This window comes from Mustela nivalis (genome assembly GCF_964662115.1).
Source record: "Mustela nivalis genome assembly, chromosome: 8".
Lineage (NCBI taxonomy): Eukaryota > Metazoa > Chordata > Mammalia > Carnivora > Mustelidae > Mustela > Mustela nivalis.
In genome coordinates, this window is record NC_139027.1 from 111,176,459 (window position 1) to 111,190,878 (window position 14,420).

At 38.1% G+C, this 14,420-nt stretch overlaps 1 protein-coding gene across 4 annotated transcripts in view; it reads right to left on the reverse strand.

The window, feature by feature from the left end:
• The window catches only part of PLCB1 (phospholipase C beta 1), a 679,075-nt gene that overhangs the window by 236,166 nt on the left and 428,489 nt on the right, over positions 1 to 14,420 (reverse strand). For all 4 annotated transcript variants that reach the window (XM_082744416.1, XM_082744417.1, XM_082744418.1 and 1 more), the window contains exon 4: positions 5,202 to 5,339. In XM_082744416.1, coding sequence (XP_082600542.1) covers positions 5,202 to 5,339 — 138 coding nt within the window. The remainder of the gene's footprint in view (positions 1 to 5,201; positions 5,340 to 14,420) is intronic.

Here is a 14,420-nt window from a genome sequence, read left to right on the forward strand (position 1 = left end):
AACAATACGCCCACCTACGGGGCCTATCAGAGTATCAAACTCCTTAGGACTGAATATTAGAGCCTGAGTCGCAAATCCTTTTTCTTAGGGTGATGGGGTATGCCGCTAAGATACAGCCTTGAACAAAGATTGGAGATAGGAGTTGGGGAGTTTGAGGGAGGGCATGAGCTTCCAGGGACCCAGCCATGGAAAAGAAGAATCTAGAGGGAAGATATGCTGCGTTTGCCTCCTGGGAATCCTCTTTGCTAATTCGAGACAGATTTCCTTCCTTGCTGAGATTCTTTCAATGAAGACTGATCTCCCAATAGTTGCACACTGAACCCCTGAGATCTAAAAGTGAACCCCAACACATGGCAATCCCGTGAACCTCAGCCCCGTCTCAGAGCAATCTGCTTTATGGCGTGACTGCAATGCTGTTCAGACTGCGTGACTACAGTGTGCACTATAAGGAGTCTCTTTCTGAGTAGCGCTGCACCTCAAAGAAAAGCAGAATATTCAAAAGACGCTCTAGTGTTGGGCTGGTAGAAGACAATTGTTTTTTTCTTCAAGCTTCTTGACCAATGGAAGAATTTGCATTGATCTCATAAATTGGCTGATATGCTCAAAACATTATTTTGGAGGTTGATGTGAATGATCTTTCTTTCACAGTCCCTGTTAATCTTATAGCCAGATCTTCAAAGAAATGCACCAAGTAGTGCAGAGAAAGGCTTGAAGGTTCGCATCACCTTTACGCTCAGCTGCTGACTTCTGTGTCCTTTGTCATGGAGAAAGTAAAGGCGAACAGAAAATTTCTTCAGCTTTCTCCACCGCATGTACCACATGTACCCCTTATTAGCATCTCTATCAATATGTTCCACTCTTTCTTCTCTTGTTGATGGACTGTTCTTGCTTTTGTCTGAGATTAGCCCTTCTATCTCTGAACTAGGACTGGGTCAACACACTTTTTAAATAAAGGACCTGACAGTGAATAACTATTCATCTCTGTCTAGAGAAAGCAGCCATAGACACAATGTGTTCCCATAAAAGTATAAAAACAGGTGGTAGACCAGAAGTGGCCCCCAGGCTGTAGTTTACTGAGCTCTGCACTAGATCCTACTGCTTCTCCTACTCAAAGACTTGCTCTAGCAACTCTTCTTTCCTGCAGTAACACATTGTTTCCCTCTATGGGACCATTCCTATTAGCATACATGTATACTGTTGCTTCTCACATCTTAAAAACCATTTCTGGACATTGCTTCCCATTTCTCTTTCTTATCAAAACTTCCAAAAAAAAAAAAAAAAGCATTTTTTTTTTGGCTTCTTTTTTTCTCCCTTGTCAACATTCCCCAGAGCCCATTCCAATAGGCTTTGATGCCACCACTCCACTGAAGCTACTCTGATCAAAGTCACTAGCGACCTCTATGTCACTCAAAATAAGGGTCCATTCTTGGTCTTCATCTTGAGCAGCATTTGACCCTACAGTTGATCACTTTATTCTCCCTAAAATGTTCCCTTCACCCGCCTTCCAATGACACACACTTCCTCAATGCCTCCTCCTCACTGGCCTCCTTTTCTGATTCTTTCTTATCTCAATCTCTTTATGTTGGCGTATCGATGACTCAGGTCTTGGACATCTTCTCTATCTGCAGTCACTTCCTGGCTGATCTCATCCAGCCTCATTAAATATTATCTATGACCTGATGACTTCCAAATTAATGTATTATATTTGGCACTCATCTCCAGGCTCGTATATCCAACTCAACATATCCAGTTGGGTGTCTAATAATGATCTCAATCTGAACATAATCAAAACTGAACCCTTAACTGTATACCCACAAATGTGCTCTACTTAAAATTTCCCCTATGATGTAAGTGATATTTCCATCCTGCTTGTCTCTTGGGCCAAAACTCTAACTTCATCCTTGATTCTTCTTTTTTTCTTGCATGCAACATATGATTCATAAACCTCTGCTCTTGATTCTTCCTCCCTCCCTCTCTCTCTCTCTCTCTCTCCATATAATACACACACACACACACATACAGAGACTCCTTCTCATTTCCTATGCAGCCCCACCTTGGTCCAAGTTACTAACAACTCACTTCAAATATTTTGGTAGTTTCACTGGCCTCCCAGCTTCCATAATATTGCCTCTCCCCAGGCAGTCCATTATTGACTAAAGGGTTAAAACCCTCAGTGGCTTCCATCTTCCTCATAATAAGAGCCAAAGTCCTTCAGAAGCCCATATCACAACACAGGGAATCAACTTCTGCTGCCTTGGCTAGTTTCCATCGTTGATATCTTTGCCACAAGTCATGTAGCCATGAGTAGAGAATTATTGGAAGTTAATGGTAGAAAAGTGAAAGGAAGGATGGTGTTATTCACCTCCTCCCCAGAGCTCCCAGGAGAAATCAGGGCATCCCATGGAGATGGACTGAAGTTCAGGAGTTCCGGGGGATAGTGCATGTGTCCATGGGTCCCTAGGGGAGCAGAGGATGCCTGGAGAAGTATGTGACTCAGAAGGCAAAGGTGAAATCAGCTGTTTTCTTGGCACATTAAAGGGAGTGCCCCTTTAGGAAGCAAAGAAAGAAAATTCTTTAGGTATAGAGTGGTTGGAAAGCCAAGTTCCATAACAAAAAGTATGATTATTGTATAATTGCAAGAGATACCATATTTTTAGTCCAACTACAGAAAGAAAAATTGAAAGACAGTGTTCTCCTCTATCAAACTTTTAAAAAGTCACTTGTCTTAAAGAATAAATAAAAAGTTCAAATTCAAGTGATTTATGTAAGAAAGAAGCATGCAAATCTGGCATAATATATTTAGGAAAATTCAAGTTCTAGTTCTGATTGATTTTTTAAATTGATCCAACGGATTTCTCAGAAATCTATGATATTGCTATAATGGAACAACTACCTTCAGATTTTTCACCTTCTCTGTATACCCCATAAAGAAATAACCCCCTTCTCCCATGCCTTGTGCCCTCTCCTCCTGCTTTATTCTTCCACACAGATCTCCATCTGACCTACAATATATTTCCTTCATAGTGGTGATTTATCTGTTTATTTCTCCCAGGATGCTGGCTCTCAGCATTCTAGAATGCTGAATCGCTAACACTGGAACTGTGGTTGGCATAGAGAAGGCAACTAACAAATATGTGTTGAATGAATAAATGAGCCAGAATCCCTTTGTAAATAATTTCTTCTGGAGACATGCGAGTTTCAAAGCAGCTCAGGTTTCTGTCAGGCATTCTACATAATGAGAGAGGCTGTCTCCTTTGGTGTTGGCACTACACAAAGCATCATGTACATTGGCCCCAGAGATTAAATAAAAGGTGTGATGTTATAAGACAATACTGACAATTAAAAGGAAGAAAAGTAAGTTTTCAGAGTAAAATGGTGTTTGCAAATCTTAACCTTCTGGCTGAGCAGTTTCAGTTGGGGAAAAAAATACCCTACTGGGAAGGCAGGAAAGGCAAAACATATTCTGTAGCTTCATTAATTATACCAGAAACATCAAGTTGCTCCTGGGACGATGTCTACAGATGCAGTCCTGACAGGGAATATTACATGGCTCAGGCATCAATATCCTTAAAGAAAATTAGTGGGTAGGAGTGCACGGAGAGGAGGAAATTGAATATGTTTTAAACATAATTGCACAAAGTTTAATGCAGTATAAGATATGTAGATTGGCTTATAATATAAAATCTATATTCACTCTTAGAAAAAGCCTCCCTGAATTCAAGTCACTGTCATTTACTGAATGTTTTTGAGAGTTAAAGAATCTCCTGAATTGGTGATTTTTAAAACTGAATATGGCTACATTTGGGGAAAGATATTTTATAAAAGATATTTTACAAATCATTACTATTTATTTATCCATGTTCATCCATCCATCCATCCATCCATCCATCCATCCATCCATATACTGAGAAATGAAGTATGTAAACTCACAGATTACCAATAATATTTTGGAATGAGAACTCTTGCTAGGTAAGTATAACGCTGCCACACTGAATGTTTCATAAAACTGAAGTCTCTCGAAACATCTGAGATATCCTCTAGAAGCAAATGGATGACTTGGTTCTCAAAAAGGGAAAATAGAGTAAGTCTGTAACACAGGCTTGGAAAGTAGTTTCTAAAGACCTCACACTGTTAAAACTGGTTGGCGTTTCATTCATTCGTTTGTAAGAAGTAAGACTGATATCATGTAAACGTTGGAAATAAGCCTCTGCCATAATCACTAAAAAATTAGAGGTCAGGTCATTATTTCTAGTGTAGCTCAGAGAACTGTCAGACCACTGAGGGTTAAAAATTTATAGATCATAATGATGATTGGCTTGGCCCTATAGCTGTGATCCTTGACAGGAGAAGTTTTATAAGGGCACAGATATGACATATGACTTAAAAGTATTCTTTGATTCATATTCTTAACTTTGGAAGGGAAGGTATGAAGGGTAAGGATCATCATTTCTATCCTGTGAACTGTAAACGTGAAAAAAGAGACCCCTTCTTTTGATATGTTCATTTCAGTGCTCTGATTTTCATGGCACTTGGACTATTTCAGAGAAAGTCTCAAAGTGGAGTTGATGGCTTCTGGTTTGATAGATCTTGCTCTATTCTAGTTATTTCTGCATGTATCTGAAAGGCCTGCTATGATAGTAAATTAGCAAGTGCTTAATGGAGATGCTCCATCTAATTTATTATTCTAGTTCATAACTGAATAAGTGTTATTTATTGTCATTATTTGAAATTGTTGTTTCAAAATTGTTTCATTTCTTCTCATATTCTTTGAGCAGCTACCATGTGCATGGTGGTAGGCTAGGGGGTATGTAGGTTAAAGGAAGTTAATAAGGTGCTAAGAATATCTGCTCTCAAGGAGAGGGTTGAAGAGGAGATGGAGTCAGAAATGTTTGGGATGAGGTTAAGAGAGACAGTGTAGGGACAAGGTGTTTAAGTGAAGTAAAAAGTGGTGTCACCTATATTTTCTTCTGCAAAGAAATTGTATCAAATGCCTGATGCCTAATGAAAAATCCCCATAACTCTTAGTAGGGGCCATCATTTGGAAGGTTTGAATTACACTTCTACTTGGCAGCTGGATTATTTTAGATGTAATTTTAACACATGTTAAATATGAAAACAACTCAATCTCTTGCAGAGATCAATACAATATCACAAGGTTTCAGAGTGAGATGACAAAGGCCAGAAGTTTCTATCCACCATACCTTGGCTACTTCTTCTTGGAAAGCCACGAGATTCAAATGGGAGATGTTAACCAAGTCAGGCCCATACACCACGGTTATCATACGATGCTCCAGGCGCCCGATGTTCCCCACATCCAAAAGTTCACGTAACTTGGGGTCCTGGATAATAAACATTGAAAAAAGTTAATCTATAACTAGAGATTCCAATACAATAGCATAGTTTCAAAGTATTAGACTTAGAATGCCTTCAAAACAAAATTGCCTTTTATTCTTACTAAAAAAAAGTATGATTGAAGTCCCAAACCCCATCATGGCCCAGAGAGGTCAAGCAACTTGCTGAAAGGTTGTGGAGAGAGAATTTCTTACTCAAGATTTATGGTACTCATGGCATGATGTGAAATGAATGAGACAGAGAAAGACAAATATTGCAGATAGAATCTAAAAAAAGCTGAACTCAGAGAAACAAGAGAGTAGAGTGGTGGATACCAGGGGCAGGGAGTGTGGGGAAAATGAAGAGATGTTGTTCAAAGACTACACACTTCCAGATACAAGATGAATATGTTGTAAGGACATAATGTACAGCATGGGAATTAGGGTTAATAATATTGTATTAGATACTAGAAAGATGCTAACAGTGTAGATCTTAAGTGTTCTCACCACAAAAAAGAAACGGTATTATATGATGTGAGGGGGGTGTTGGCTAATGCAATATGTGTGTGCAACAAATCATCACATTGTACATATTAAGCTTACACAATGTTATATGGTAATTATACCTCAATAAACCTGGAAAAAAATAAGAATTATGGTCCTTAGTCAATTAGTCTTAGTCTTTCTGTCATACATCTTTTAGTAGCTTATTTTTATGTGCCATAATTCTCCCTTTATTCCCTCCAATCATCCCACAAGTCACATATTGAAATACACAGTCTCATCTCTGTCCTCAATTCATGACACATTAAGACGAAGAAGGTGATTCTTGTAGAAACAGAACATGGCGATGCTATCCAGAGCTGAGGCAGAAACATGGCTGGGAGTCATAGCTTGAACCTTCTCCAACACGGATTTCCATTGTAAAGAAATAGGCAGTTAGACTGGGCAAAATGGCGGCACCTGTCATCAATATGTTCATTTCAATTTCATCCTCAGAACATACTGGGATTTGGACATAGAGAACTTCTGCAGTCTTTTCAAAGCAAGTTCCCTTTTTCAGGATACCGTAAATGAGGATCCCTTGGATATCTAGTCCTGCTGGAAAATGGAGGGTTCCAAACCTCCCGAATTACAAGTAAGACCAAAAATAGGACTCATTCACCTTGGCTGATTTCATTTTCCTCTCATAGGAAATAAGAGGTCCATGCAGAAAATTAACATCAAATCAATCACTTGGCAAATCTGCAGCCAGCTTATGAGCAAGGAATAAATTTCTATTCTTATTTATTTAGCTAAATGCTGGGCCAACAGGACCTGGTTAATTTTGATCTCCTTTTTAAGGTTTTTATTTATAGCATCCTTACAAAGAAAAAGTGGACTTAAAAAAAAAAAGAAGAAGAAGAAGAAAGAAAAGAAACAAAACCTTTCCAGCTAAATTATTTCACTCAGTACCATTAATCCTCTCTTAGTTAATAAGACTTTCTCCCCTGTTAGATGATGTAAAGAGGAACATTTTCAGGTAAGTTATGAAGAGAGAAAAATCCATCTCAAAGGTGTGCCAACTATAACTGAAGCTTCAACTACGCTAACAGGTTGGGAACTTATCAAGTACATCAGCCCGTCTAGAAAGACCAAATGCTATCACAAGAACATCAATTTGCATGACCTAGAAAAGGAGAGGAATAGAGGAAAAATTTTATTAAGTAAACAATAACAAAAAAGGGAAATCTTGAGCATTCTAGTGTTAATAAAAGAGTAGAGGAAAAGGTTCAGGAAGAATGGACTTTTGATGAAGGCTAATAAAGAATGATTCTAGCTGTTCTGTAATGTGGTTAACTGCATCCTGATTTTTAAATTTTTAATTTATTTTTAAATGCAAGTATAATTAACATACAGTATTATATTAGTTTCAGGTGTACAATATAATGATGAAATAGTTCTGTACATTTCTTAGTGTTCATCGTTATAATTGTACTTAATCCCCTTCACTCATTTCACTCATCCCCCTACTCACCTTCCTGCTGGCTACCACCAGCTTGTTCTCTGTATTTCAGAGTCTGGTTTTGTTTGTTTGTTTATTTGTCACTTTTTTTTTGCTTTGTTAATTTGAATCATAATTTTTGAACACATTTGAAGCAAAAGTTAGAAAAGAAAATGATCAGTATTTCAAATTTTTTTTGTATACTTGGAAGAGAAAGGTAATTATCAGAAACCATCTGAAACTTAAGATTATAAATCACAAGTTTTGTACCAATAATCACAGAGTCTATCTGTGATATTGTGATTTGTAAGAAAAATAAATTTTGGTCATTCAAGATGACCAAAATATATTCTTCGTATGTATTTGGTCTTCATCTGAAGTTCCTGGCTCACAGTCCCTAAAACCAGACCATTTTCTGATCAGTCTGTATTACTTTACTAATTCTCATGTTCTTTTTTTTTTTTCTTAAAGATTTTATTTATTTATTTGATAGACAGAGATCACAAGCAGGCAGAGAGGCAGGCAGAGAAAGAGAGGAAGAGAAGCAGGCCTCTTGCTGAGCAGAGCCCGATGTGGGGCTCGATCCTAGGACCCTGGGATCATGACCTGAGCCGAAGGCAGAGGCTTTAACCCACTGAGCCACCCAGGTGCCCCCTCATGTCTTTTTAAAACACTTTTGTACACTAATTACATAGTGATTGAGTTAAGACTGCCATGTCTCAGAACTGCATGGACGAGGCGTGGGGGTCAGGGGGTTCTCATGAGTTGTCCTTGAGCTATAGGAATGCAAGGCAAGTAGAGAGAACCTAGAGAAGGTGCCAGAATAGAAAATAATTCTGGGCCTGCTTGGGTATATTAGTCAGTTAAGCATCTGTCATCTAAACTTCTGTCTTCAGCTAAGGCCATGATCCCAGGGTCCTGGGATTTAGCCCCACATCAGGCTCCCTACTCAGCAGGGATTGTGCCCTCTCCCTCATGCTCTCTCTTTCAAATATATATATATAGATATAGATATTTATAGAAAATAATTCTGGAAAAAGACAATATGGCAAGGTATGGTCAACAGGATTTTTTTTTTTTTAAGATTTTATTTATTTATTTGACAGACGAAGATCACAAGTAGTCAGAGAGGTAGGCAGAGAGCGGGGGGCAAGCAGACTCCCCGCTGAGCAGAGAGCCCGATGCGGGACTTGATCCCAAGACCTTAAGATCATGACCTGAGCTGAAGACAGAGGCTTTAACCCACTGAGCCACCCAGGCACCCTCAACAGAAATTTCTAAGATGATCAGATCTTTGCAACAGCTCTGTAAACGTTTTCCCACTAATGGCTGTTTATATATAATTGTAAAAACAGTGGATTTTTATGTAATTAGAACTGTGGAATGCAGTATTTGGAGGTAATGTCAGGGATTGGGGGGATAAGGCAGACTAGCAAAATGTTGGTGCTGATGATTGAATCTGAGGAACAGGTATCTGAGAAACCATTCTGTAAATCTCTCTATATCTGAGATGGCTGTACAATAAATAATAAAAAGGAATATTGAGCATGAGCAGCAGGCACAATAATATTTTAGAAATAATTTTTCAATAGAAACCACAATATTTTAAAATTATGTAATTCTGGTAATAAATAGAGATATTGTTCAAAGCATATAATAAATAATTTCCTTACTAATGTCCTTTTTTGATAATTGATTATACAAATTTTTATTCTTACCATTAATCATTTTACTTGTCTTTACAACGACATCTTTTCTTTATATTTCATTTTTTTTTTTAATCAACATCAAACTTGGGTTATGTTAGCATTCTCTCCCTTAAGAAACGACTTTACTTTAATTTTTACCTATACTTTGAGTTTTCTCATTTTGAACTCAATATCCCAAGGTGACAGGGTGGCTTCAAACCTTGGTCTCATTATTGAACATGTTGATATATGAAGGGCATAGTGAAAGAGATATTTGTCCTTTCAAGTATCAAAAGTTGCCCTGAGCTGTTTTTAGCAGAGGAGACCCTCAGAGAATAGGTAAAGAGGGAATTATCTGGAAGGATAAAAAACAGAGGCACAAAAGTGTTTGGAGGACCTTATAGATAGAAGGAATTTAATGGAAACATCCGAAAAAAATCGTTGTTTCTGGGGTACATCAGTCTCAGGTCTGGAGATATGAGTGGCTGCATTTCAAAAAGAAAGAAGAAAATTAAAATCGTAACAATAACAAAAGCCTACAGACAATTTGCATGAAAATCACCCCCTCCTAAAAATCTATTCTACAGAGGACTTTATGTCTAGACTTTCTTTCTTTTTATCCTTCTCTATTTCTTTCTTTCTTCCTTCCTTTATTCCAGAGAGAGGGAGGGGCACAGAGAGAGAGAGAAAGAGAGAGAGAGAGAGAGAGCACGCGTGCGCGCACACACGCGCATGAGCAGGGGAGAATCCGAAGCTGGGCTCAATCTCAGGCCCTGGGATCATGACCAGAGTCAGATCCTCAACTGACTGAGCCACCCAGGTGCCCTGTCTGAGATTTTCTTATTGATTGAAGCTCCTGACCAGTTTTCAGAGATGTGTTTACCTACTTGGGTTACTGCCGGACTCAAACCCATTTCTTGGTTGCTGCTGTTGATATATATTCCTTGAAAATTTTAAAAAGGTTTTATTTATTAATTTGACAGAAAAAGAGAGAGAGAGAGAGCACAACTAGGGGAAACAGCAGGCAGAGGGAGAGGGAGAAGCAGGGATCCTGAAGCTGGGCTTGATCTCAGGACCCTGGGATCATAACCTGAGACAAAGGCAGACACTTCACGACTGAGTCCCAGCCTCCCCCCTTGAAATTTTTATGAAGAAAACAAGCTATCTCTACAATTCTGTAAAAATATTCAATTTCTCTGTTGAAGAGCAGTAAAGAATATAGCTCAGAAAAAAAATAAGAGGAGAGATGAACTCGGAATTTCGTATTTTCACTAAACTGTCACTCAAGGCCTACTTTCTCCAGAGAATATCCTAGATATGTCTCCACGGTGAGAATTAACCAGACCAGCCATGAATTTTGGCAGCTATAATTTAACTGCACTGTGCAAGTTAAGTTCTAGAACACTTCCATTCCCCTAAGAGTTACAAAATGGAGACATACTGAATAAACTCACTTTCGTTCAATCATCAGGATTCATGATTAAATTACTTCATGTCTGTTGCAAATAAAGTTGCTTAAGTTACTAATGCTCATTTCTAGGTAATAACTCACTGAAGAAATTAAATTTCATTTCATTTTTTACACCAGAAAAATGTTTACATTTTAAAATAATAATTAAATATAAAATAATTAAAATAAAAAAATTTTACATTTCATTTTTTACACCAGAAAAATTTTGGTGTAGAAAATAAACCAGGGCACCTGGGTGGCTCAGTGGGTTAAGCCTCTGCCTTCAGCTCAGGTCATGATCCCAAGGTCTTGGGATCGAGCCCCACATTGGGCTCCCTGATCAGCGGGGATCCTGCTTCCCTCTCTCTCTCTCTTTGCCTTCCTCTCTGCCTACTTGTGATCTCTCTCTCTCTCTGTCAAATGAATGCATAAAATTAAAATAAAAAAAAAAAAGGAAAGAAAAGAAACCTTACTCATCCTCATGAAATATACCTTTAGTGGATTTTAGGTTTATGGAACAATTTGTATATTAGGTTAATTTTATTCTCAGCATTTAATGCAATATTTTCAACCTGAATTATAGTTATATGGATGTAACTTTATCTTTCATATAATAGATCAGGTATATGAAAGTCTTTCCATTAACACTCAGTAAAACAGTGAGAAATAACGTGACACATAACTTGTATGGCTAAACTTTTTAGATATAAAGCTACCTTTTCTTTGAAGACAGACCAAACTCTTTTTATGCTTTATTCATATTTTGTTGTAAAGGAAAGATATTAACTTATATCCAGGATGTTTCCCCACGAAGCTCTTGAATTTAATATTTGCTTCTCAAAAAATAAGGAAAAAAGATAGATTAACAAATTCCCCTGGAATCAATACTTATTTTTGCACTTTTCATTTTCAAAGTTTTTCTCTCCTAGATATTTGAAAATGACATGTCTGATAAAGGGTTAGTATCTAAAATAGAAAAAGAACTTACAAAACTCAACATTCCACAAATGAAATGGACAGAAGATATGAATAGATATTTTTCCAAAGAAGACACACAGATAGCCAATGGACACGTGAAGAGATGCTCAATATCACTCATTATCACAGAAATACAAATCAAAACTAAAAAATTTTAGTTTTTAGAGGTATATCTATATACCTCTAAAACTATATATTTTAGTTTTTAGAGGTATATATCACCTCATACTATTTTAGTTTTAGAGGTATATCACCTCATACCTGTCAGAATGACTAAAATTAACAACATAAGAAACAACTGGTGTTGGCAAAGATGAGGAGAAAAGGGAACACCTTTACATTGCTGGTGGGAATGCAAACTAGTACAGGTACTTTGGAAAACAGTATGGAAGTTCCTCAAAAAGTTAAAAGTAAAACTACTCTATGATGTAGCAATCACACTACTAGGTATTTCCCTAAGAAATTAAAAAAAAATACTAATTCAAAGGGATACATGCACCCTAATGTTTACAGCAGGATTGTTTACAATCGTCAAATTATGGAAACACCCCAAACGACTATCAATTGATGAATGGATAAAGAAGATGTGGTATAAACATACCTAATGGAATATTACTTGACCATAAAAAGAATGAAATCTTGACATTCACAATGGCATGAACAGAGCTAGAGAGTATAATGCTAAATGAAATAAGTCAGTTAGAAAATGACAAATGCCATATAATTTCCCACCATACGTAGGGTTTAAGAAACAAAACAAATGTTCAAAGGAGGGAAAAAGGAGAGAGGCAAACCAAGAAGTGATTCTGGAGAACAAAATGATGGTTACCAGAGGGGAGGTGAGGGCCAAATGGGTTGAACAGGTGATTAAGGACAGCACTTGGCATGACGAGCCTTGGGGGATGTGCTGAATCACTATATTACACACCTGAAACTAATATTACACTGCATGTTAACTAAGTGAAATTTAAATAAAAACTTAAAAAAATAAAACAAAAGTTTTTTAATGAATGTGATGAGGAGTGCCATTCTCTTCAGGATGTACTAGTAGCTTAGGCAGCTGACACAGCCAGCAAGCCTTGTTAGATAAAACACTATCCTCTTGCATGGACCACAACTCTGAAATATGGTGCCGTGAACATTCTCTTATGCAGAAAAGAAGACTTGGAGGATGTTACTTAGGCATTTTCTCTTGTAAGTACAAGATGAGGGAGGCTTGAATATTTTTCAGCTTTTCCTTTAGATGGAGGGAGCAAGGGGAAAACACACTGACTATGACAAAGAAAGTGACCATGGGCAAATACTAGAAAGAAAACAAAGAACAGATTGAGAACTGTCCTTCAGATTTCACAGTGGTATTGTCGTAGGATCACTTATGTTTGTTTTGGAGAGCGAGGTGATGAATGTGTAAAGAGAGCCTCCACTCCACTCATGGGGAGGCGCAGTGTACAAATAAATCGACTGTTGGAAAAAAGAAAATAGAATTGGCCTGCCTATGGATCGCCACCCAAAATAAAGTAGTTCGAAGATGCCAGCCATGAATTGATTGAGGTAAAATTAATGTGCTTTTCAAGTCTAAAACTAAAAAGAGAGAGAGAGAGAGAGAGAGAAAGTTTGGAAAAAAAATAAAGGTAACCATCCCCCCAAATAGTCCCTTGAATATGGACATAACCATGTGGCTGAAAGTTTGGTTATCCTTGGGGATGGCCACAGAGACAAGATAAAATTCAAGGAGAATGTCCAAATAGCATTCTAGTGATTAAAAATTCAAGGGTTTGATGTTTTTCTCCTCTCCATAAAAAAAGCTCCGAGTGTAGTTTCATGTATTTTCAGAAGCTAGAAAGAAAAGAAAGAGAAAGAGGATGTTGGAGGCAGTCAGGGGGCTGGCACTCAGAAGTAGCAGAAAAAGGGAATTAAACTAAAGTGCCCGGGCGCCTGGGAAAAAGTGAGTTAGTCCCAGAATGTGGAGATGTTCAAGGGACATTTGCCAGAGTGGGACAAACACTGTCTGTCTGTTTCAAGAAGTTGTATTACTGAGCCGGGTTGCAATACACCTGCTTGGCTAATAAGATGTTTGTCTCGATGTTCCAGAAGCCGACTTGAGTGAACAATCTGGACCAGGTAAATTAATCTGGAGGTGGTAACAGGAAGGGCAATGAGGGAGTAGGAAAGTGAGATAGGAGGAGAGAAAGCCAATAAACAGTGTGTTAATGGGAGGTTTACCACTTTGAGCACCTGAGGCTCAATCCATCCAGGGCAACTCCAAGAGACAGTGAAGAACACACCTGAGAATGTTCTCCAAGGAGCCTGGAAACTAGAATATTGATCTGTTAAATCCCATCTATCATTGATGAAGAGTGTCTCCTGGGGTGCTAACTCCCTTGTATTATGGCCAGAAAGCTTTCTCAGGACTAAATGGGAATACTGCTGGGGGCGTGGGAAACCTCTGGGGGCGGAAACCACCTCAGTGCCCTGACGATGTGTTACACTATTGAAGTAGTGATTGGATGAAATAAGAAAATTTCATCCTGGAGCACCTGGGTGACTCACTGGGTTAAGCCTCTGCCTTCCTCTCAGGTCATGATCTCAGGGTCCTGGGATTAAGCACCATATCTGGATCTCTGCTCAGCGGGGAGCCTGCTTCCCCCCCACCCCGGGCCTGCCTCTCTGCCTACTTGTGTTCTGTCTGCCAAATAAATAAATACAATCTTTAAAAAAAAAAAAAGAAAGAAAATTTCATCCTGATTTTGATTAATCTTCATCTATTCTTTGGGATCTGCTTTTGAAGGAATTTCATCCAGGCAAATAGACAAATTCCCAACTGCTCAGTTCTCAATAAAAATAATAAATATAATGGCAATAGTTTCTTCTAATTAGTAACTTAGTCATGTGTTAAGCACCCACTCTCGCTGTTCTGTGTTTTCCCCTTCATTTAATCCACAAATTAACACTGAGAGATAGCTATTTACCCCCCAATTTGCAGACAAGAA